A 22,697-nucleotide genomic window follows, 5' to 3' on the forward strand; every position below is an offset into this window, starting at 1 on the left:
GTTCAAGACCAGCCTGAGCAAGAGCAAGACCCCATCTCTACTAAAAATAGAAAGAAATTATATGGCCAACTAAAAATCTATATAGAAAAAATTAGCCGGGCATGGTGGCACATGCCTGTAGTCCCAGCTACTCGGGAGGCTGAGGCAGTAGGATCGCTTAAGCCCAGGAGTTTGAGGTTGCTGTGAGCTAGGCTGACGCCACGGCACTCATTCTAGTCTGGGCAACAAAGCGAGACTCTGTCTCAAAAAAAAAAAAAAAAATGTATTTTTTAGACTACATTGAGCATAAGAACATAATTTGTTGTCATTTAGTTAAACCTTTCATAGAGTCAACATAAACATAACATTCTGCACTTATAATTTTCACACAGCTCAATGATTTTGTTACACTTTTATCACATTTAAAGACCATGGCATTCTCACAATGCCTATTTAGAATTATGTCTATGTTTTTGCAGGTATCTGGGAGGCAATTACATTGCTGTCATAGAAGGTTTAGAAGGGTTAAAAGAACTAAGAGAGCTTCATGTTGAGAGTCAGAGGCTTCCCCTTGGAGAAAAGCTTCTGTTTGATCCAAGAACTCTTCAGTCTCTGGCAGTAAGTCCACATTTGACTATTTCGACAAGGAATAATATGGTGATTATCAAGTCATAATGGAACAAGAAGGTGATGAAGGTATACTTGGACATTGTACATACTCTGCATGTTTATATGGCCAAATGCTAGCTTATTTGAGTACTGAAGCTGATTTTCCCTACATAATGTCTCAGAAACTCAACATCTATAAAGTTAGGATAATATAATGCTTGCCTCTTCAGGTGACTGAAAGATCAAAAGAAGGATGTGAAATGGTTATATAAACTGAAGTTCTAACTAATACAGATGTTAATTCATTCATAATTCGGACCTTGGTGATTATCATGGCTCAAAATTTTAAATTTTAGGAAAAACCCTAAGGAAAGAGGAGTGCAGAATTATTTGGCAACTTTTAAACAAACTACAGAGCCACTGCAATGATAAGTCATTTTCTCCCTGAATCCTGATTTGATTGCAGGTTGCACTACCTCTGGGCCTGCCCCACCAGAACTATATAGGCCTGGGAGCACTGGATTTGGGGCTCCAGCTGTGTGGGCTGACAACCAGTCGTATGGGATGGAAGTGCCACAATAAATTGAGAGGCCAGAGGGCGTCACTGAGGCTCTTGCTAACCCTCAGAACAAGGGACTTGTTGGGATAGGCTAACCTCAAATCTGGGGCAGGAGATATAAATGTGACATGGTTGTTTTTCACAGGTTATATCTGTTTTATTTTAGAGTGCCCAGAAATGGAGGGTAGTGGATGAATTTTAAACCAAATATATATCAATCGAGAGGTAGTTCTATAAATTGGAAAAGAAAGAAGTGAGCTGGTTTCTACTCTACCCCTCCAAGCTCTCAGTAGAATCAACTGTCACCAACCTTACCGCAATCTCAAGTGATCCAATTAGACTGATCCCATTGTGGAGATGGCTAGTTTTATTACAAAACACTACTGAAAACATTTTTGCAGGTTCAATTTTTGCATAGATTCAAGCACAATCTGAAATTCTAAATATAAAGCATCATTTTTTCAGTTTTATTTCAAGTCTTAAAAAGTATTGGGGGCCAGATGTGGTAGCTCACACCTGTAATCCCAGCACTTTGGGAGGCTGAGGCAGAAGGATGGCTTGAGGCCAAGAGTTTGAGACTAGCCTGGGCAACATAGTGAGACCCTGTCTCTACAAAAAAAATTTTTTAAATTAACCAGGTATGGTCAGGAATGCCTATAGTCCCAGCTACTTGGGAAGCAGAGACAGGGGGATCACTTGAACCCAGCAGTTTGAGGCTTTGAGGCTTCAGTGACCTCTATTGTGCCACTGCACTGTCTCCAAAAAAAAAAAAAAAAAAAGTACCCGGGAATTTTTTTTTTAAAGGTTGGCTTCATATGGATACCTCCTGGGTTGCCTCCATCTTTTTTTTTTTTTAAATTTTAAACTAATAAGAACAAATACTGCACTTGATCTTAACCAGCCAAAAGGGTGTGAAGTGATGGTTGACTCCATCTTGGTAGAGATTCCTGGGCCTCAGATTTTAATCAGGTAATTATTATTTTAAGTAGTTTCTGAATATATGGATTATCAAGAGATAGAGATAAATTTAAAAACCAGATAGTCTTTCATTCTTGATCATGTTTCCTATATGGAAAAATAAAGACAAAACTCTTTCTACGTAAGTACAAATTTTAGTGATATTTAGCACAAAATGATAATTTCCTTAAACTGCAATAAGCATTTTTTCCTCATTATGTTATTTGTTTATTGGGGCATCTTTTTTCTTTCTTTGCTTTTTGAGTTTTGGCTTCTTTATTTTATAAATTTGTCTTGTATCTTAGAAGAGAAAAATAGGACTTATGGAGGAATTATAGAGAGAAGTAAGTTAGGTCACATACTATAGTTCTAAAAGTTCAATCTGAAAACAAATGCAATAAAAACAAAATCTCCATGGCTTTTGATTTTCTTGCCTAAAGAGCCTGAACTGATAAATATTAACCTTTTCAAGCATTAGGATTTCTGGCTCCTATATATAGTGTTTAGATTATTTACTAATGCTAATTTAATTATTTTTACAGACAGAATTTAATTATTTACAGACAGAAGTCCCTGTCTGTATTGAATATCAGCAATAATAATATTGATGACATTAGAGACTTAGAAGTACTGGAGAATCTCAATCAGCTCATAGCAGTTGACAATCAGCTTCTGAATGTGAAGGTAGTGTAAAGAAAAATTAATTTTATTAGTTAGGCATGGTAGCCTGTGCCTGTAGTTCCAGCTACTCAGGAGGCTGAGGCAGAAGGATCTCTTGAGCCCAAGAGTTTGAGGTTGCAGGGAGCTATGATGATGCCACTGCACTCTATCCCTGGCAACAGAGCAAGACCCTGTCTAAAAAGAAAAAAAAAAAAAAGAAAGGAAGGAAGGAAGGAAAGAAAAAAATTTAATTTTACAGAGTTGTATAATGGACACTGAAAACTCAAAAGTGGGAGGGTGGAAGGAGGGATGAAGGAAAAATTACCTATGGGGTACCATGCACACTACTTGGGTGATGGGTACACCAAAAGCCCTGACTTGCCCACTATAGAATACATACATATAATGTAATTCAACTTGTATCTCTTAAATCTATTAAAATTTAGAAGGAGAAAAAAAAGAAAAATTAATTTAAAAATATTTATATGAAATTATGAGGAAAAATACTGATGTTCTGAAATAACTATAAAATGTATCACTTTAAAAACTATTTAGATTTGTTCTAAAACTAGCTAATGAATTTCTACTTCTTAATGTATTTATTTACATAATTCTGTCCTCTTATCTGGTTTTCTCCTTCATACTCCAATGCCTCCATCAAGTTACAGAGGACAAGTTGAATTTATAAAGAAGTTTAGGCCGGGCGCGGTGGCTCACGCCTGTAATCCCAGCACTCTGGGAGGCCGAGGCGGGTGGATCGCTCGAGGTCAGGAGTTCAAGACCAGCCTGAGCGAGACCCCGTCTCTACTAAAAAAACAGAAATAAATTATCTGGCCAACTAAAAATATATATAGAAAAAAATTAGCCGGGCATGGTGGTGCATGTCTGTAGTCCCAGCTACTCGGGAGGCTGAGGCAGTAGGATCACTTGAGCCCAGGAGTTTGAGGTTGCTGTGAGCTAGGCTGACGCCATGGCACTCACTCTAGCCTGGGCAACAAAGTGAGACTCTGTCTCAAAAAAAAAAACAAAAAACAAACAAAAAAAAAAAACAAAAAAATAAATAAATAAATAAATAAATAAAGAAGTTTAACCAGAGAGGCTGTGTACCAAAAACCACAGCAGAGGGTAGTGCTGAACAAAAGGGGATTTTATGAAAGATTGAACACTGGAATGTTAGAGCATCAATACTTCCCTCCCTCTCACACACAAAACTAGGCTCTCCTCCCAAAACCCTGCCTATGTGACTTTAAAACCTTGGGCAAGAGGTGGAGGATTCCTCTTTAGGGCAACTGACCAGCTCAAGAGAAAACATCTCCCAATTCTGACATTTAAGGGTTCCAGAGAGAAAATGCCAGCTGCCTGCCCAATTGCCATACAGTGAGACCAACCAGTCAACAAGCCTTACCCTCTCACAAAAAGCTCTCATTCACTTACATGAACGAACAAGCAGCTCAGGATCATCAGACATCTGAAAAGAGCCTCTGAAATCAAAGAGAGAAAGACAGAAACAAAAAGAAAGAATTCAGAAGAAATAAATCATGTGGAAGCAGCAAAAAACAAAAAAACTTTAAATTACCACTATAATTAATTTCTTAAGAGAAATAAAAAAGGATTCCATAACCTTGAAATAAAAGCAAGATGCTTTTTTTTTGTTAAAAAAAAAAAAAGGAACATGTGAATAAGAGAGCACTTAGAAATTAAAAATAGGATAGGGGAAATTAAATGTTCAATATAGAGTTTAAATGATAAAATTGAGGAAGTCTCCCAGATAGAACAAAAAGAATGGAAAATAGGCAAGTATAAAAGAAACTTAGAGAATTAATTCAGGAGATCCAATATATGACTAATAAGAGGACCCGAATCAGAGAATAGGTCTCTTAGTTCATTTGTGCTGCTATGACAAAATATCTGAGACTGGGTAATTCATTAGAACAGAAATTTATTTCCCACAGTTCTGGAGTCTGGGAAGTCAACAATCAAGGTGCCTGCAGGTTTGGTTTTTGGTGAGGGCGGCTCTCTGCTTCCAAGATGGCCCCTTGTTGCTCCATCCTCCAGAGGGAATGTGTCCTCACAGGGCAGAAAGGATGAAAGCAGCAAAGGCACTAATCCATTCATGAGGGCTCTGCCCATGGGAGTTAATCACCTCCTAAAGGCCCCACCTCTTAATACTATCACATTGGCTACTATCACATATTAAGTTTCAGTATGTGAATGGTGGGGGCACATTCAGACCATAGCAGTAGGGGAAAAAATGGAGAAAGAAAATTATATTTTAAAATAATCTAATAAGCCATGATATAGTAACAAGGACCAGAATCACCCTCCATAAAAAAACAAATAGAAAACTGGACAAAATATGGGAAATAACTTTTTCAGACCTTGGACAACAGGCAGCACAGGCCTGTGGTCCCTAAGAGAAAAAAACCAAACAAGGTGATTTCAGACCAAAATGCAGGGAGGGGAATAGCAAGCAAGAACAATGAAATATAAATCGTAGCCAGAGAAAAATCAGTCAAGAAAAAAAAAATCCAGAAATGATATGGAGAATGGAATTAGAAGACAGGACTTTTTACAAAGCTATTGTAAATATGCCCTATAATTTAAAGAAATCGTGAATACAAAGAGAAGAGAAATGGACAATATGAAAAAAGTAAGTTTTAGAGCTGAAAAATATTTCTAAAATGAAAAATTCATTGGATGTGATTAAAAGCAGATTAGTGATTGTGCAAGAAAAGATCAATAAACTTAAAAATATAGCATTAGAACTATCCAAAGTGAAGTATGGAAAGAAAAAACACTAAAAATAAAAATGAGGCCAGGCACGGTGGCTCACACCTGTAATCCTAGTACTCTGAGAGGCTGAGGTGGGAGGATTGCTTGAGCTCAGGAGTTTGAGACCAGCCTGGGTAATATTGAGACCCCTGTCTTTACAAGTAATAAAAATATTATCCAGGCATGGTGGTTCGTGCCTATCATCCCAGCTACTGGGAAGACTGACACAGGAGGATTGCTTGAGCCCAGGAGTTTGAGGCTACAGTGAGCTATGATGATGTCACTGCACTCCAGCCTAGGCAACAGAGTAAGATCCTGTCTCAAAATAAATAAACAAATTATTTTAAAAAGAGTGAATGGTTGGTAAGGAAACCTGTTTAATATATAATAGCTCTTATTAGGTATCACCATATTTCTCATTAGACTGAGAGTCTTTGAGATGTATTAACTTCAGGATTTCTCAGAGCCCAGCCTAGTAGTGCCTGGCACATAGTAGGCACCTACTACAAGTTTATAGAATGAATGAATAAGGGGACAAGAAATATTTTGGGGAAGAAATGCAAACCATTCAGTAAGTTCCAGCAGCTTGGATAGAGAGGGAGTAAAGATGAAATCTCAAGTTCTTTTACTTCCAGCATGAAGACACAAATAATTAAAAATGCCTGGATACAGTTTCTTGGAAGTCTGAATATAGGAAGTCTGAATATATTATGCCCAGGATAAATTTGAAATGTACTTTTGTGGTTCATTTTAAATCATCTTCTGAAGGCTTGGTCAAAGAACATGTTGAAGCCTAGCATCATCATATTAACTTGTTTTTCTGTATGTATTCCTGGAGTCAGGATCTCTATTTTTGGCTTTAATTTTTCCAATCTTTATGCTCATTGATGTTGTTCAAAAGCTACTGACATCAAACCCTATGCTACAGGGCAGAAATCTCTCATGCTATACATAATAAGGTGGCTGACATCCATCCTAAGAGTCGTCAGCAACAGACAGCTTTGTGCCTTGGGGAAAAAGATGTGGACATCATTAGAGAATCCTAACAAAACCATTATAATTACCTGAGGTTTTCAGCACTTAGAGAAGCTGCATTTATATGGACATCAGTAGGTTCCTGAAATGCACCTACAGAAAATATATGCAATAACTAAGTATAGTTCTTACATAAAAAAGTATAATTTTAAAATTATTACTTTTGCTGATAATTTACCATTGTCTTTAAAAATAACAATTCAAAATTTAAAGGCTACATTCAAATGTATATTAAAAATAGACTTCAGTCACTATTGTAATAGATGGCCCTGTACTATGAAGGTCCTGTTAATCAATCCTATAGATGGATTTTTGTGAAATATTATAAATTGACATATGTAAGTGATTTGTGAGTATTTACAAATTGTCTTCTTGTAGTCCTGATCCATGGAACTGAATTTACAAGTCTTTTGCCACGGAACATTTCATTTTTAAGTGCCTGCTTTAAGAAAAAATGAAAAAAATAATGGCTCTTTAGGATGGTTAAACAATTTTGAATCTCTCAATCAAGATTCTGGTTTGAGCAATGAGAAAGATATTTAAGAAAAATTTAAACAAACACATGCAAGGAAAAGTACAGTCAGGGCACTGAAATCCTTGAGCTCAGTGGAAAGAAAAGAAAAAGAAAAGAGAGAATTGGGTTGGTGGGAAAAATAGGCATTCCAAATGATGACCTTGCCCTAGCTTACTGAAGGTCCCAGAGCCACAGGGGAGTGGCTGCATTAGAAGCTGAGGCATAGGATATGGACCTGTAAGAAGCTGGGAGGCCAAGCAGCTTTTGTCCCTCCTGCTGCTTGGGATTTCATTCATTTCCCTCTCCTCACCTCTTCAGACCCACAACTGCCAAAGGTTCCTTATCCACAGGATCCTCTAACCCTGGCTTCAGCTCTCCTATTCTCTAGGCCAAAGCTGGTCCAGGACAGGGACTTCTACATAGGAGCATCTGGAAAGAGAGAGGAGAAATACATGAGGAAATAAACAAAAAGAGAAGATAAATACTGTCTTTCCTCTCTCTCTCCATGTCTGCTGCCACTCTAATCATCAGCAACTTCTTCAAAAACAGTTCCATCTTATTTCCTCCTTATAATTCCTGTCCTCCTTCTAACCTCAGGCCCCCTGCCCCTCTTCTATTCATCCATCCATTCATGCACGTATGCATGCATTCATTCACTCATCTCTTCTTATCCATTCATTGAAAATACCTACTATGTGGCAGTACTTGCTAGAAAATGGGGGAGACAATAGGGAGCAGAAAACAGATACAATCCTTGGCTTTGAGGAACTCTCAGCATTAAGGGGAAGGGAAACATTAAGCATTTAATCATTCCAAAACAAATATAAAATTGCACAAGTACCACAAAGGAGAAGTATGTGGCTCTGAGAGCCTGTAACGGGGATTTGCCCTAGGTAGGGAGGTCATTGAAGACTTCCCTGAGAAAGGGATAGCTGAGCTGAGCTCTGAGAACTTATCAGGCAAAGAAAATAGGATGCACAAAGGCCCCAGGGCATCTGGAAGCATGGCAAATATGAGGGATGGGAAGCTGAGAGAGTGAAGGTAGAACATAGTGCAAACAAAGACTAGGGGGTAGATGATCCACACAGGTCATGATAGAGAGTTTTGTCTTTATCCTAAGAACAATGAGAAGTCACTGAAGGTGTTTAAGCGAGGGGTGAAGTAATTAGAGAACCACATCTTGAGAAGTATTGAAAACAGACTGGAAGAGACCAGGCTAGTCAGGAAGTGAGAGATGGTAGAAATTTTAAGAGAGTGGGGGTGGAAATGGAGTGGACAGACTGTAAAGCTGTTTAGGGATTAAAGTGGATAAGACTTGGTTGTGAGTTGGATATAGGGAGTATGGGAGTGGGTGCGGTCAAGAATGATTCCTGGGCTTCTGCCTTGCACAATGGGAAATAGAGAACTCAAGGGTCAGGTTTGGGAGATCATGAGTTTTGATCATGTAGGGTATGAGGTGCCTTTGAAATGTTTCAGAGAAAATATTAAGTAGATAATTGGATATATGAGGCCAGAGCTCAGAGACAGATGAATGTGGGAGTCTTCAGCATATTAAGTGGTCACTGAAACTGCCATCATGGATGAGATCACTTAGAGTCGGGAGGAGAGGAGTAAGATGAAATGCTCAAAGTGGCTTCTCACAAAATCTTCCTCTTGCACAGAGATGACCCTTCCTTAATGTAACAGAAGTTTTACTATTATCATCAGTGTGACCATTCTTTTTCTGCAAAGAGTCTAAGTATAAATAGAGAAGGTGATGGGTTACAGGAGGAAAACTTTTTTCTAACTGTGATTTTATATTCTGCTGGGGTTCAGGGACAGAAAATAGACATTGTCTGAAAGGAATATATGTAGATTATAGAAAAGGAAGCAAGTGAATTTGTCCCTGAGGGTCTGCTACTGGGGATATCTGCTCTTGCTCCCCAGTGGGAGCTCTGGCACTCTGGGAACATGCTGATGCATTATGGGGAGGTTTTATAGTACTGTCACTACACAGATGTTCTTCAGGCTTTTTCTCTATTAAATAAGTTGTTTTTATGGACTGACCCAGGCAAGAGTCCACCAGGTATAGCATTTTTTTTTAATGAAATGTGTTCTCAGTTCTCAAAAGCAACTTTTAGAAAGCAGCCTCTTCATACATTGGGAATTTCTATAGTTAGAGGTTTGTTACTTGTAAGGTCAGAGATTCATGAAGGATCCTACGGAGGCTGCAAGAATGTAGAATCACAAAGCCATGAAAGAAGTAGTCAGCAGGATAAGATGCTCCAAAGAATTGACACTGAGAAAGTCTTTGATTGACAATGTGTGGATCAGTGATAAGGTTAGCAGTGCATTTTCAGTGGCACCAGGTTGCAGGAGTGCCTAGTGGTTGAGGAAGCAAAGGCAGTGGGCTAGACTCTTATAACTCCAACTGGGATCTTAGGACCAGCAGCAGCAACAGCATCAGAAATGTAGAATCTCAGCTTCTGCTCCAGACTTAACCAATCAGAATCTGCATGTAAACAAAATCCCTCTGTGATTCTTAAGCACGTTAAAGTTTGAAAAGCATTGGTCTGGACCACTCCTTCAAGGAGTTTGGCAATGGTAGGTAAGAGAATAAAAGCCAGAGGAGAGGGAGAGATTGGAAGTGGAAATGCAAGAGAGAGAAGATCCCAAGAGGAGGAGGCCAGGCTCTTCTGATTAACCTGGGAAAAGAGATGGGACTCTCTTCCTTTGGTCAGAAAAATGGGAAAGAGGAATGGAAGAGGAAGTGTGAAGTAGATAACCAAAAAAACTTTGTGGATGTATGAATCACTTATTCCCAATAAAATTGCTGGCAAGGTCAACCACTGAGGAGGAGGAGAAAGAGAATTTTAAGCCAAACAATACTTCATAGTTTAGAAACACCTTTCTTTAACTTAGAGGGCTCTAGTTTAAATGACATTTACTTTTGGTTAACATTTCTTTGCTTGTTTTTCCTGTACCTCCTTTAAACAGGTATGCATCAATATATAAAATTATTAAATACTTTAATGACAATTTACAATAAAACTTTTGCATTTGTACAAATAGCTTGGGGGGTGTGAGTGTAAGTTGAGCCATGAACTTCACTAGGGGCAACATTATATATTAATAGCTTGCTGACATTAATAAGTCAAATAAATATCATGGTTGCAAAAATGTATAAAACATAAAAGAACAAAAAAATTAACCTTTACCTACAGTTTTTATGTTTGTAAAGTTTGCTAAATCAATAAAATGATCTGAAAAGTTCATCTCAGATATAATTAGTGATTTTCTTCATTGGTTTTCTGATGACCATTTATCAAGAGGTATAGAATCTTGAGTATGAATGGGGAAAGAAAAAGCTTGACATGCTTGCCTCTTATGTAAACTAAATATTTGATTTATAAGACACAAATGAACAAACTTCTATGGCCTGTCATGTTTTCTCAGTTTCTAATTTATTCAACCTCTGCTCAATATTGATCCTGACAAGCAGAGTGGCCCAAAGATAAATTTATTCATTCCAGAGTTTAGTCAGGAACAAGCCAAAAATTATAGATTTTCTCAGGCAGATGATGACAGGCAGTCAGGGGAATGACAAATGGCTGTCTTTAGATTTAGTAAGGACAGTTGGGCCAGACATTTCCGATAAAGATTGGTGCATGCTGGTCAAATACAGGTTCATCAGTGGTCATCATTAATCGTAGAGAGAGCATTGCCGTGATGCAGACGCCTATACGGGAGCTTGAGCAACAGCCCTGCAGGGGAAATAGAATTTGTTCCTCAGTATTTTGCAGCACTCCTCTAAGTGATAGCATGACATGATCATTTATCAAACAGAGACTGTACAGAAAAGTGTCTGCTTCCTTTAGTAACTTATTGAAGAGTGGGAAAGTGAAAGCTTTTTATTAAAGACAGGAAGGCAATGAACAACCAGAGCGTATCCAAAGGGTAATCGTATTTCAGCACAGGATTAGTTTAGTCTTAAATAAACATACACTGGAGGGAGTATGTTAAGGGTCATTTATCAAGTGAGGAACAATTAACAAAACTCTAAGCACTCTTTTTATCTACAACAATTTAAAGTTCTCTTATTGTTATTATTACTTAACTTTTGGATGGTGGGCATCATATTCAACACTGTACAAAAATGTAATGCACAATCCCTTCCGTAGAGGTTTTTAGAATAAGAGAAATACAGTGTAACTCACATATAAAATACGTATGGCTATATTAAATGCTATTGAACAAATGTTGTGGAGAGGGCGCATTCCAGGGCCCAGGACTGAGGGCTGAAGTTATAATTTGTGAAGAGAGCTTTCTTATAAGAAACCAACTACTGATTACTCAGTAGGTCAAAAAATTTCTTCTTCCTTACATCATTTTTGCTCTCTGTCGATAAAAATTAAGAGAAAGGGAATTAGCTGAGGAGGAGTGCAGGGCAGGCAAAGAGGCAGAGAAGTAACACATTTATTATTTACCTGCTTTGTTCCAGGCATTTTATTTACCGACTTATTTATTTATGTACGTATTTATTTATTTTGAGATAGGGTCTTGACCTGTAGCCCAGGCTACAGTGCAGTGTAGCACTCTAGCTTACTGTAACCTCAAACTCCTGGGCTCAAGCAATCCATCTCCTGCCTCAGCCGCTCAAGTAGTTGAGATTACAGGTGTGAGCCACTGCACCCTGCTCCCTGTCCCAGGCACTTTATATGCCATGGCAACTAATCCTAATTAACCTCACTTTATAAATGAAGACATAGACTTGCCTAAGGTCTCATAGTACCAGCAAGTTTAGGATTGCCCTTTTTTTTTTTTTAACAATTCCTTATATTTTCACATAAATTATTTATTTGGGTTCCTCAGAGTCAAGCACAGACTAAATTCACAGCATATATCCACAGGAAATGAAATCACTATTTTGAAGTGATAGCTGCACTCTCATGTTGATTGCAGCATTATTAACAATAGCCAAGATATGGAAACAACCTAAGTGCACTACTTTTTTTGAATAATTTGTTATAGATCAAATTTATATCGGATTTTAAAAATAAAAAATAGAACTTTGGGGCATATATAAGAAATACTCAAGTATATTTCATTTCCACTAAACAGTAGTTAAAATACATTCTTTGAATAAAGAAGAAGGGGAGAAAGTAAGAAATGACAGAAAGACAAGGTACTGGAGAGAAAGAGTGACACTGGATGGGAAAAGAAACACCACTAGGGACAAAGAAGATGGGAAGAGAGCAAACTGAGAGAGCTGGTTCTTAATCTGTTTTTCTCACATTTATTTGGGTTGTAGACCATGGAAAAACCTAATTATTCCTTGAAATGTCAATTAGCTGATTTTCTTGTAAGCTATAAAAACATGCAAATGTTTATATGATATAATATAAAATAGTACCCACCATATGATGACAAAAAAGAAGTCTAGAAGAATATACAACATACTAAAGTGATCTTTGGGTGATAAGCATGCAAGTGATTTTTTTTTCACCTTTTTTCTATTTTCCCCTTTGATAGTTTTTTTTTTTACAGATTTTAAAAGTGAATATGCATTCTTTATAAAAATGAAAAGCAACAATCTATATTGTTTTCAATGCCAATGGACTGCTTACTCACTGCTCCTTAATTGCCTGAACTTGTAAATTTCTCTAAGCTCCACTAAGAGTAGAGCATCTTCTGTAGCAAAATAATGTTTTTTGAGCTACAGGTTGGGACCGTTGAAGGGAACATGACAGAGAACAGTTCCATGGCCCCCAAATTAGTACCTCATTTTTTGCCTTATCTTCAGCCCCTTCTTTTATCAGTATAGACCACTTTATTCAAAATTTAGTTCTTATGCACCTTCAAAGTAACTGGCTCTGAGCTAGAACTGCATGAAAGGCAGTAATTACCTTTAAAAACAGTTAACTGACATGCTAGAAGTATTGATAGTTATGAAATACTTGTGCTTTGCTTTTTCTTCTCTAATTATAGGATTTGGAGTATTTACTGAACAAGTTGACGAAGTTGTGGAAAATGGATCTAAACGGAAATCCTGTTTGTCTCAAACCAAAATACAGGGACAAACTGATATTGGTGTCCAAATCACTAGGTACATGTTTATATTAATATAATTTTCTTAGAGAAAGAAACCTAGTTAACTTTTTAATTTATCAGCAGGCTTTCAGAAATATAAATATGACATATATATTTTCATATATCTATGAAAATGGTCAACTTTAAATTTAATATTTTTCATAAGAGCAAAAGTTAATATTGAGAAATAAAGCATGAAAAATATATGCTGATCAGAAATAAAGCACCAGATACTCTTTCTTTAAGGAGAAAATGTGGCTTTTACCAATCAAAATGGTTAGTCATAAATGTGTAGAATTTGCTGACCTCTTGCCAGACTTTCTTTGGCACAAATCTGATGATGATACCGAGAAACTCCTTAGCTTTTGGTTCTGTAGATAAAATTGACCAAGGTTTTCAATTGCTCGACATTTGCCAAATAGTACTCTAAGAACATACATAAGTCCCTTTCATTTGAAAAGGGAGCAGACTGAGGAGTCTCTTTAACAGATCCTTACAAATAATAACATTCCTGAATATGCACTATATTGAGGGAAATGGATAAAAGAGTGCACTTGGCCAATAGTGACCAAGGGACACAGCATCAGAGAGACAGGCAGTGCCCTCTCACGAAGTACACTCACGAGTTATTTTCCTGCATCAGAACTTCTGTGACATGCTGTACTTGGGGACCAATACTAATGTATGACAAAACTGCCTCATTAGCTATAGTAAACCTTGATTATTCCTAATATTAGTTCAGTGGTTTTCTGGAGGGAAAAGAGAGCATATCAGAAAAATCCAAAATGTTTTTTCAAAATACACATACGAGGGCCACACCCTGCCCACAAGGGTAGGAAACAGAGAATAGATAGGGAGAATACTCAGGTATATTTTATAAAAGCTCTATAGATGATTCTGCTATTTAATCCCCCATCCCAACCTCTCATTCTCTCCCCTTTCTGCCCACCACACATAATTATATGATTCCACTTCCCTTGGCAAGTAAAGTTAATACAATTAATGTTTGATGATTAAGAACCTTCCAATGTTCATGTAACCATTTCTGGAAATGTTCATGATACCGTACTGTAGGTGAGACTGTAAAAGATGTAGAGATAAGTATATTGACTTCCAAATAAATAAGATTTACAGAAAATTTGTCTTGAACAAATATTCTTTTTTGTAGCATGTTTTCTGATTACAAAATTAATACAAATTTCATGTTAAAATATAGAAAAGGAAAATATCACTTAAAATCCTGCCATAGTTATGCTATTAACACTTTAGTATATGCCCTTCTAATCTTTTTTTCTATGAACATATGCACATATAACAAATTCTCTTTGATTTTAGCTTGTCTTATTCTGATTTCTTTCTTCTTCCTAAATGTAAAGTCAAAAAACACAAAGTTAATTGAGGGCCTGGTTTGTTGCATCCCAGTCAAAAAAGGACTATGGGAGCCATTTTATATTTTTCAGGTTACCTAGTCCTCACCAAATAGAGTAACAATCCACATATTTGGTTTCCTTAGCATTAGTGGAAGCAAATTTTGTGTTGAGAGTAACCCATTAAAATGAAATAAGTCACACAGGTCTCTGATCTTGTGTCCATTACCTGGCTTCCCCTCTTGAACCACTTCTACACCTATTAGCCTCAAGTAAGCCTCTATCATTTGCTAGAAATGATACAACATCAGGTTAAATGAGGCACAATCTCCTAGTCATTCCTCAGCTGTCTGGAACATTCACATGAGCAAGAAGGGATTATGGTAAAAGACTTGGATTGTTAATTCCTTATCTTTATAACAGATGTTTTAAAAATATGTATTGATATAGTCCCAGCTACTGGGGAGGCTGAGATAGGAGGATCACTTGAGCCTAGGAGTTTGAGGATGCAGTGAGCTATGATCATGCCACTGCACTCTAACCCACGTAACAGAGCAAGACTCTGTCTCTTAAAAAAAAAAAGAAAGAAAGAAAGAAAGTACTGATTACACATATCCCATTCAAAAATATATTAACAAATTATATAATTATTAATAAAAACAGATATGGAAAGACATCAGTGGTTGGGAAAACTGAGCTTAAAAGAATGACCTTTAATGTAAAGTTATAAGCACTAAGATTTTGACAATCAAACATTTAGCCAATTTCTTATAGTTTAGAGAGTGCTATTGTTCAATGAAAAAAAAAGTACATGAAATAAGATATGGAAACAATTTTACTTCTAGAATTTATGATTCTAGTTTATATTTCCTATTTCATCACTTTATTTTATACTTTGGATATAACACAATCTTATGGATCATATTTAAGTGGCAGTATTTTTTTAGTAGTATAACTAATATTTTATCAGAATATTGTCATTTTCCCTGAAAGAATATGATCTAACAAATTTTACTATATCCTTTCTACATTCTGGGATCTAGTGGAAGACATTACATGGATGATGAGAGAAAATATCTAATTTTAAAAACTACTATATAGAATCTGGGGATGGTGGCATACACCTATAGTCCCAGCTACTCGGGAGGTTAAGGCAGGATCACTTGAGCCCAGGAGTTCAAGGCCGCAGTGAGCTATAATCATACCACTGCATTTTAGCCTGGGTAACAGAGCAAGATCCTGTTTCTAAAAAATAAATTAAAAAAAAACTTACGACACAGAAACTTTATTAGAAAAAATAGTTTTTCTAATTAAATGAAGGCCATCTGTATTCATGTGATTAAAAAATTAATATAGGTAATATAGAATGTCCTATAATAAGGGAATTGTTCGATGTTTTATAGTATATCCACATACAATAGAACACCAGCCATTAAAAATTGTGTCTAAAGAAAGACATGGTAAAATGCTCACAATACAATATTAAAAAGCAGGGTGCAAAACTATATAAATAGAGGATTCCAATTTTATATAATATACACATATATACACATACATACATAGGAAGCAAAAAATGCTAAGAAATGCACTGAAGTATTATCAGTAGTTTTCAGTGATTATTTCTCACTGTAGAATAAGACAATTTTAATTTTTTTCTTTTAGTTTTTTTTTGCATCTTACAACATGCAAAAGTTATTTGTGCAATTTAAGAAGCTCAATTTTTACTTTTTCCTAATAATAATAATATTCTTTAAATCAATAGATAATATGATTTAATTTTTATTGAGTATAACATTTTTGTTTTTAAAAATAACAATATAGTTTACATATGACCGTAGAAGGGGGGGACCATATACCAAATTGTTTATAGTTATTATCTTTGGCAGTGATAAGAAGGAAGGGTACAGACAATAATTACAGAGCCTTTTTATGTTTAAGCACATATTCTTTTTGAAATCAGAAGAAAATCTAAAAATAAATAAAAGCTCAAAAAGATACATAAGTTGTATAAACAATATATTTTAAAAAGAAATTTATTTCAGCTTATGGTGTAACTTAAACTCACGTAGCCTAAACCAGAAGTATATATTTTCACTTATATATTAATTATTTACATGTATATATTGTATTTTTTAAACATATGCATTTTTCTCCAGAATTTCTTGACGGAAAAGAAATTAAAAATGTGGAAAGACAATTCCTAATGAATTGGAAAGCATCCAAAGATGCCCAAAAAATCAGCAAGAAAAAAAGCAGTAAAAACGAGGATGCAAGCAACTCATACATAAGTAAGCTACTGTCATTCGCTAACTGACCACTTCTTCTAGTAAAGGGAATATTCTAACCAACAAAAAAAAAAAGCCAAGAAATAAGTGGTTTTTCTTTAGGTGTTTTAAGTTTTGTTTTTTGTTTTTAACTTAGTTGTGCATAAAGATAAATGAACTTTATCTTGTATAGGAAATTTTGCCTACAATGTTTATATGTGAAAATGGTAGTTACCATGAACAAAAGCTGTGTTTGGTTCATATTGGGTATAACTGTGTCAGCCATATAAATGTAGAGCCATGAGGGTGGGGAAAAAATGTATAATTTTATATCTAGCAAAAGTGCATGATATCAGTTATGCAATGGTGAAACAACAATCAGCTAAGTAAATTGTGAAACCAAGCCACTAGGGATTCCAGTATTTTATGTATTTTCAATATTACATCAAAGATGCCAAAGCACCTTATTAATATTGAAGTTCTCATAAGATTTAATATTGCCTTCACCCCAGAATTGAGCCAATTCTAAAAATGACATAGTTTCCTTCATCTTAAAAGATTTCACAAATTCTTCCTAATTCAGGGATAATTACATTAATTAATGGTTAACTTCTCCAATGAATTTGACAAAATAATATTATAATGTGTCAAAGTTTACAATTTTTAAAAATTAGTCATTTAATTTTCTCAAAACAATCCTTAGTAATCTCTTTATAATTTAGTGTGAACCCTAAATAACAAAAACAATGTTTAAAGTCATTAACAACAAACTATCCAAAAAGGAAATTAGGAAAACAATCCCACTTAAAATAGAACCAAAATGAATAAAATACCTAGGAATAAATTTAACTAAGGAGGTAAAAGACTTGTATACCAAAAACTACAAAACAGTGATGAAAGAAATTAAACAAGACACAAATGAAAAGACATCCCATGTTCGTGATTTGGAAGACTTAATATTGTTAAAATATCCATAAAACCTAAAGTGATCTACAGATTCAGTGCAATCCCTATCAAAATCCTAATGGCATTTTTACAGGAATAAAAAAAAAATTCTAAAATTCATATGGAACCACTAAAGACCATGACTAGCCAAATCACTCTTGAGAAAGAAGAACAAAGGTGAAGGCAACACATTTCCTACATTTGAAATATATTACCAAGCTACAGGGAAACAAAAACAAAAACAAAACAAAACCAACCAGTATGGTACTGGCAGAAGACAGACTTACAGAGCAATGGAACAGAATAGAGAGCCCAGAAATAAATATATGTGTATACAGTCAACTGATCTTTGACAATGGTGCCAAGAATACACATAAAATACATAATTTTTTACATATTTTTTATAGGCTTGTAAATTTGGAGCTCTATATTGGGGGATTATGGTAAAATTATAGGAATTATAATCCTTGACTTCAAGGATTTTATGATTAAAAAATCTTATCGGGCCGGGCGCGGTGGCTCACGCCTGTAATTCTAGCACTCTGGGAGGCCGAGGCGGGTGGATCGCTCGAGGTCAGGAGTTCGAGACCAGCCTGAGCGAGACCCCGTCTCTACTAAAAATAGAAATAAAAATTATCTGGACAACTAAAAATATATATACAAAAAATTAGCCGGGCATGGTGGTGCATGCCTGTAGTCCCAGCTACTCGGGAGGCTGAGGCAGAAGGATTGCTTAAGCCCAGGAGTTTGAGGTTGCTGTGAGCTAGGCTGATGCCACGGTACTCACTCTAGCCTGGGCAACAGAGCAAGACTCTGTCTCAAAAAAAAAAAAAAAAAAAAAAAAAAAAAAAAAAAATCTTATCGTAAATATAGCCATATAGCTATATGACTCAAAATTGGAAACATAATCAAATACTTTAATAAAATCTAAAATACATGCACATCTTTTAGCATTTACTTTCATAGCATTTTTATGGAAAAATTCATGCATTCAATTAATCAACATTTACTAAGCACCTTGAATATGCTCAGGACCATGCTAAGCATTGGGGATTAGAGGTTAATAAAGCAGTCCCCACTCAAAAGGAAATCACTGTGGGAAAGAGGATCTGTAAATAGGTCAATGATAAGTAATGTTAAATGCCAAAATAAAGGTATGGACATATCCCCAAACTATACATGACTAATATACTCCCTACAGGCTAAACACTTTGAGAAAATAAATTAACTGAGAACAGTAAAATTCAAAGCAGTTGGTATTTATTTATTTATTATTTTTAATTTTTTTTTTTAGAGACAGGGTCTCACTATGTTGCCCAGGCTGTTCTCAAACTCCTGGGCTCAAATGATCCTTCCACCTCAGCCTCCTGAGTAGCTGAGACTATAGGGATGCCACCATCTCCAGCTCTCAAGGCAGTTAATATTTATATTAATATTGGCATTCCCATTTTGTCTATAAGAGTTGGCCATCAACTTTCCTGTATAGGGGTTTATGTATGAAAGTCTGTGATATTTTATTTTGGATATTAATTCTATCATTGGTTTTACTGTCTCTATTTAGCTTTATTTAATTCCATTTCATAAAATATAATTGTTAAATGCCATTGTTACAACTTAGTTATTCAGTTTCAAAGTAGAATGCTTTTAATTCTTTGTATGCTACAGGTAACTTTGAATCAATGCATCACATAGTTCCTGTTTATTACCCACAGATGGGTAAGCCAACATTAGTCTTCTTCTCTGAAATACAGAGATACCCTGTAACTGGAAATGCATCTCCAGAAAGCTCCCAAGAAGATAACAGAAAAATTATTGAAGATATGGGGTAGGTTCTTTCAAATATTTGTGTGATTTACCTTCTTTAGTGGGGGGGACGAGACACCCTCACTGTCAACAACACAGAGGAAGAGAAGCCCTCCATCTGCTTCCTAGTTCTTGTTCTTAATCCTTCCTGGCCAAACACAGAAAGAAAAAAAGAGTTCCTTGTTGGTCTGCCCAAACAGTCATAAAGTTGCAGGGGGAAAGGCTGGTTCCAGAAGAGTTTGGGAGTTACAGACTGTATATACCCACCGAGGTAGTGCAGGTGACTCAGGACAGTCCCAGAAGCAGTAGGTAAAGATGCCTGAGGCCCAGTTGATGATGGGTCCACCAGTGGGTGGGCGACTGCAGTAAAAGGATATAGGTGCAGAAAGGAGAAATCCAGAGGACTACAAAAGTAGGCTATTTTTATCACTTCTCCAAACTAAAGGTTCTTAACCTCTTGTTTCTGAAGGAGGGATTAGAAGGTGCATTAGATTCTCAAAGGGGTTTATGACCCAAAAAATAGCTTAAGAATCACTATTCTAAACCTTGAGCATATATATAATTTAGCTCCATATGAATCAGTTCTAAATCTCCTGATGAGGAGAAAATTGCTTTTTAGTTTAAAAAAAAATGACATCACTTTGATGTGAAAATAAATCACATCAGAAAATAACTTCATTTATTCATAAAACATTAGATATATGTCATATGCTGGGCAACACTGAATATAAAAACTCAAATGAGATAATCCTGATCTCAAATATTTTGCAACAAGCTAGTTGAGGAGTCAAATGTGATACAGTTACCCTACAGTATAAGTGCTATGGACATTATAAACCAGGTCATAATAAATTCTATAAATTTTTCATTCAACTTATTTTTTCATTTATAATTAATATAATGATTGCTCTATTGATCTTTATAATAATATACTAGTCATCACAATATAATAAAGAGCAATAGCATAGTTCATTGAGAAAGTAATTAGAGCCAGTAGACATACCTTGGAATAGTTTTCCTTTTCCCAGACTGCCTGCTGAAGGTAAAGTGGGTTTGTCATGAGACCCTCTTTGCAAGGTCCAATCAAGGGATGACGGATGACTTAGCATTCCCTAGTAGAGCCCACCTGAAGAAGCCCCATGAACAATACCGCTGCACTGTCCTACTCTATTCCATACGGAGTGGCACAGGCTTGCCAGGATGCAGGCTTAGGGGAGAGGTCTGTGAGTCTGGAACATACTTGAGAGGCAAAAGGATAAGCAGGGAGTCCTCATTTTGGTCTTGCCTCTATTCACAATAAAACCAGTGCTGTGTGAGAATTTGTGGCTTATGTCCATTCCCATTACCAGAAAAACTGTAGCTTGTCCACAGCACCCCAATAGTTTTTCTTAAAGATGTATACAACTGTTATCAATTCCCCAACAGTGTTCTTGAGTTTTGTTTCTTTGCCAAGCATTTTGAAAAATCTTACTAGTATATCATCAATGTGGAAAATAAAACAAAATAGACACAGCCTCAGAAAACAACGTTGGTGAATTCTATACATTGACACATACACTAGTTAAATCAGTAGTGGGCTGTGGCACATACCACATATTTTATAGCCCTGAGCAAAGCTCGGATCACTAGGAGTGCACTAATAGAATAGGAAATAAATCACTCTACCTTCATTTTCCAAACTAGGAATACTAAATACAGAGCTAAATGCGTTTTTAAAATATAAACTACTATGTACTACAAAGATAGGCTATCCTAAATGGAACCAGCAGAATAGAGGTATTCCTGGTGAAAAGAACACAAAGAATGTCCTGTTTCTGCCACCATCTGTAAAGTCAAATATGTTCAATCCTGAGTCTTCAGTTTTATCCTGTGAAAAAACAGTACATAAATATTTTCTTTTAAATGTTTGTTATTTTCTCAGGTAACATTTTCACTGTAGGCATGCCAAAATACTGTTTTGGTATCTCAAAAGATTCAAGTCGTATTAGATAGGAATATCAGTTATACTTCTCTTTGATAAAAGGTGATCAAATATATTATGGAATTTCATCAAGCTCTTGATATAGATTTTTAGGATATGCCTATTACTAACATTTTGCTAATTTAACATAAAGCTAAGAGATAATAAGAATAAAGCTAGAAGGTCAGTAAAATGTAAAAATCAAAATACCCAGCCCAAACACAAAGAATACATTTTCAGTTTCTAGAAAATTGATTAAAGCAATCCCTCCCTTTAATTACTTTAATGGAAAGAATGAGCTGGCATCAGCAGACATATCTCCTACAGTCTATATTTAATATTCAAGGTGGGGAGCCTGCTCAGAGGTAGAAATAAGGCTGGAGTGCATCTTCCAAAAAAAAGTATGTGCCCCACATTCCTTTAGGGTTCTACACACTGGGGGCTGTGCTTGTATCCTACATGGAGCACAGTGAAGCAACATCTGTCCAAAGACAGGAATGTTTTCCACCTCTTTTATAAATGCATGCAATCTGTGTTCATGTATATTTATACAAGCCTGCTTTCCCTACAGGGAGGAAAAAGTCAGACTCATTGACGTTGTTTTTGACCCTCAAACTGAACTTGATACTATCAATGTACACTTTAATTAAAGATTAGGTCAAAACTATTTTTTATTTAAAGCCTGAATCTGAACAAATGCCTTCACGGTTCAATTAAAAATAATGCATGGTATTAAACAAACAAAAAAGGTACACATTATTGCTTCTTTCTGTCTTTGTTACAGTAAATACTTCTGACAGATGTTTCCTCTCTTTTTAAACATGCTAGGAGGTGCTTGGGCCTTAGTAATTTAAAATAGACATTAAATACATTTATATATTGCATATAAGACCCACTGAGAATACTGTACAGCACTGTACAATGAAAAAAGTAAATTGTTACTTGATTATTTAACTGTCTTTCAAGCCCAAGCAATCTTAATAGAGTCATTACATCTCTTTTGTTAATGTAAAAATAACTTTCTAGATGGGTTAGAATGCCCTTAAATTTCAGATACCTTTAAGGAATGTGAATCACTGGGACCCATAATTCACAGGAAATGTTCACTGTTAGAAATGTTAACTATTTCTAAAATACCTAGTATCTTTTTGGTAGAATATGAAACCATTAGGTTTCTTTGAATTAAAAAGTGAACTTTAATAAC

The 22,697-nt window shown here is 35.8% G+C and overlaps 1 protein-coding gene and 1 pseudogene across 2 annotated transcripts in view; one reads left to right on the forward strand and one right to left on the reverse strand.

The window, feature by feature from the left end:
* The window catches only part of PPP1R42 (protein phosphatase 1 regulatory subunit 42), a 38,757-nt gene that overhangs the window by 11,498 nt on the left and 4,562 nt on the right, over positions 1-22,697 (forward strand). The window contains exons 4-8 of one of the 2 annotated variants that reach the window (XM_045560559.1): positions 459-597; positions 2,672-2,788; positions 13,053-13,170; positions 16,678-16,809; positions 19,396-19,555. In XM_045560559.1, coding sequence (XP_045416515.1) covers positions 459-597; positions 2,672-2,788; positions 13,053-13,170; positions 16,678-16,809; positions 19,396-19,555 — 666 coding nt within the window. The remainder of the gene's footprint in view (positions 1-458; positions 598-2,671; positions 2,789-13,052; positions 13,171-16,677; positions 16,810-19,395; positions 19,556-22,697) is intronic. The other variant, XM_045560560.1, reaches the window with a different exon arrangement.
* Positions 1,859-2,068, reverse strand: LOC123645270 (annotated as a pseudogene).

The sequence above is a fragment of the Lemur catta genome, chromosome 9, assembly GCF_020740605.2.
Source record: "Lemur catta isolate mLemCat1 chromosome 9, mLemCat1.pri, whole genome shotgun sequence".
NCBI lineage: Eukaryota > Metazoa > Chordata > Mammalia > Primates > Lemuridae > Lemur > Lemur catta.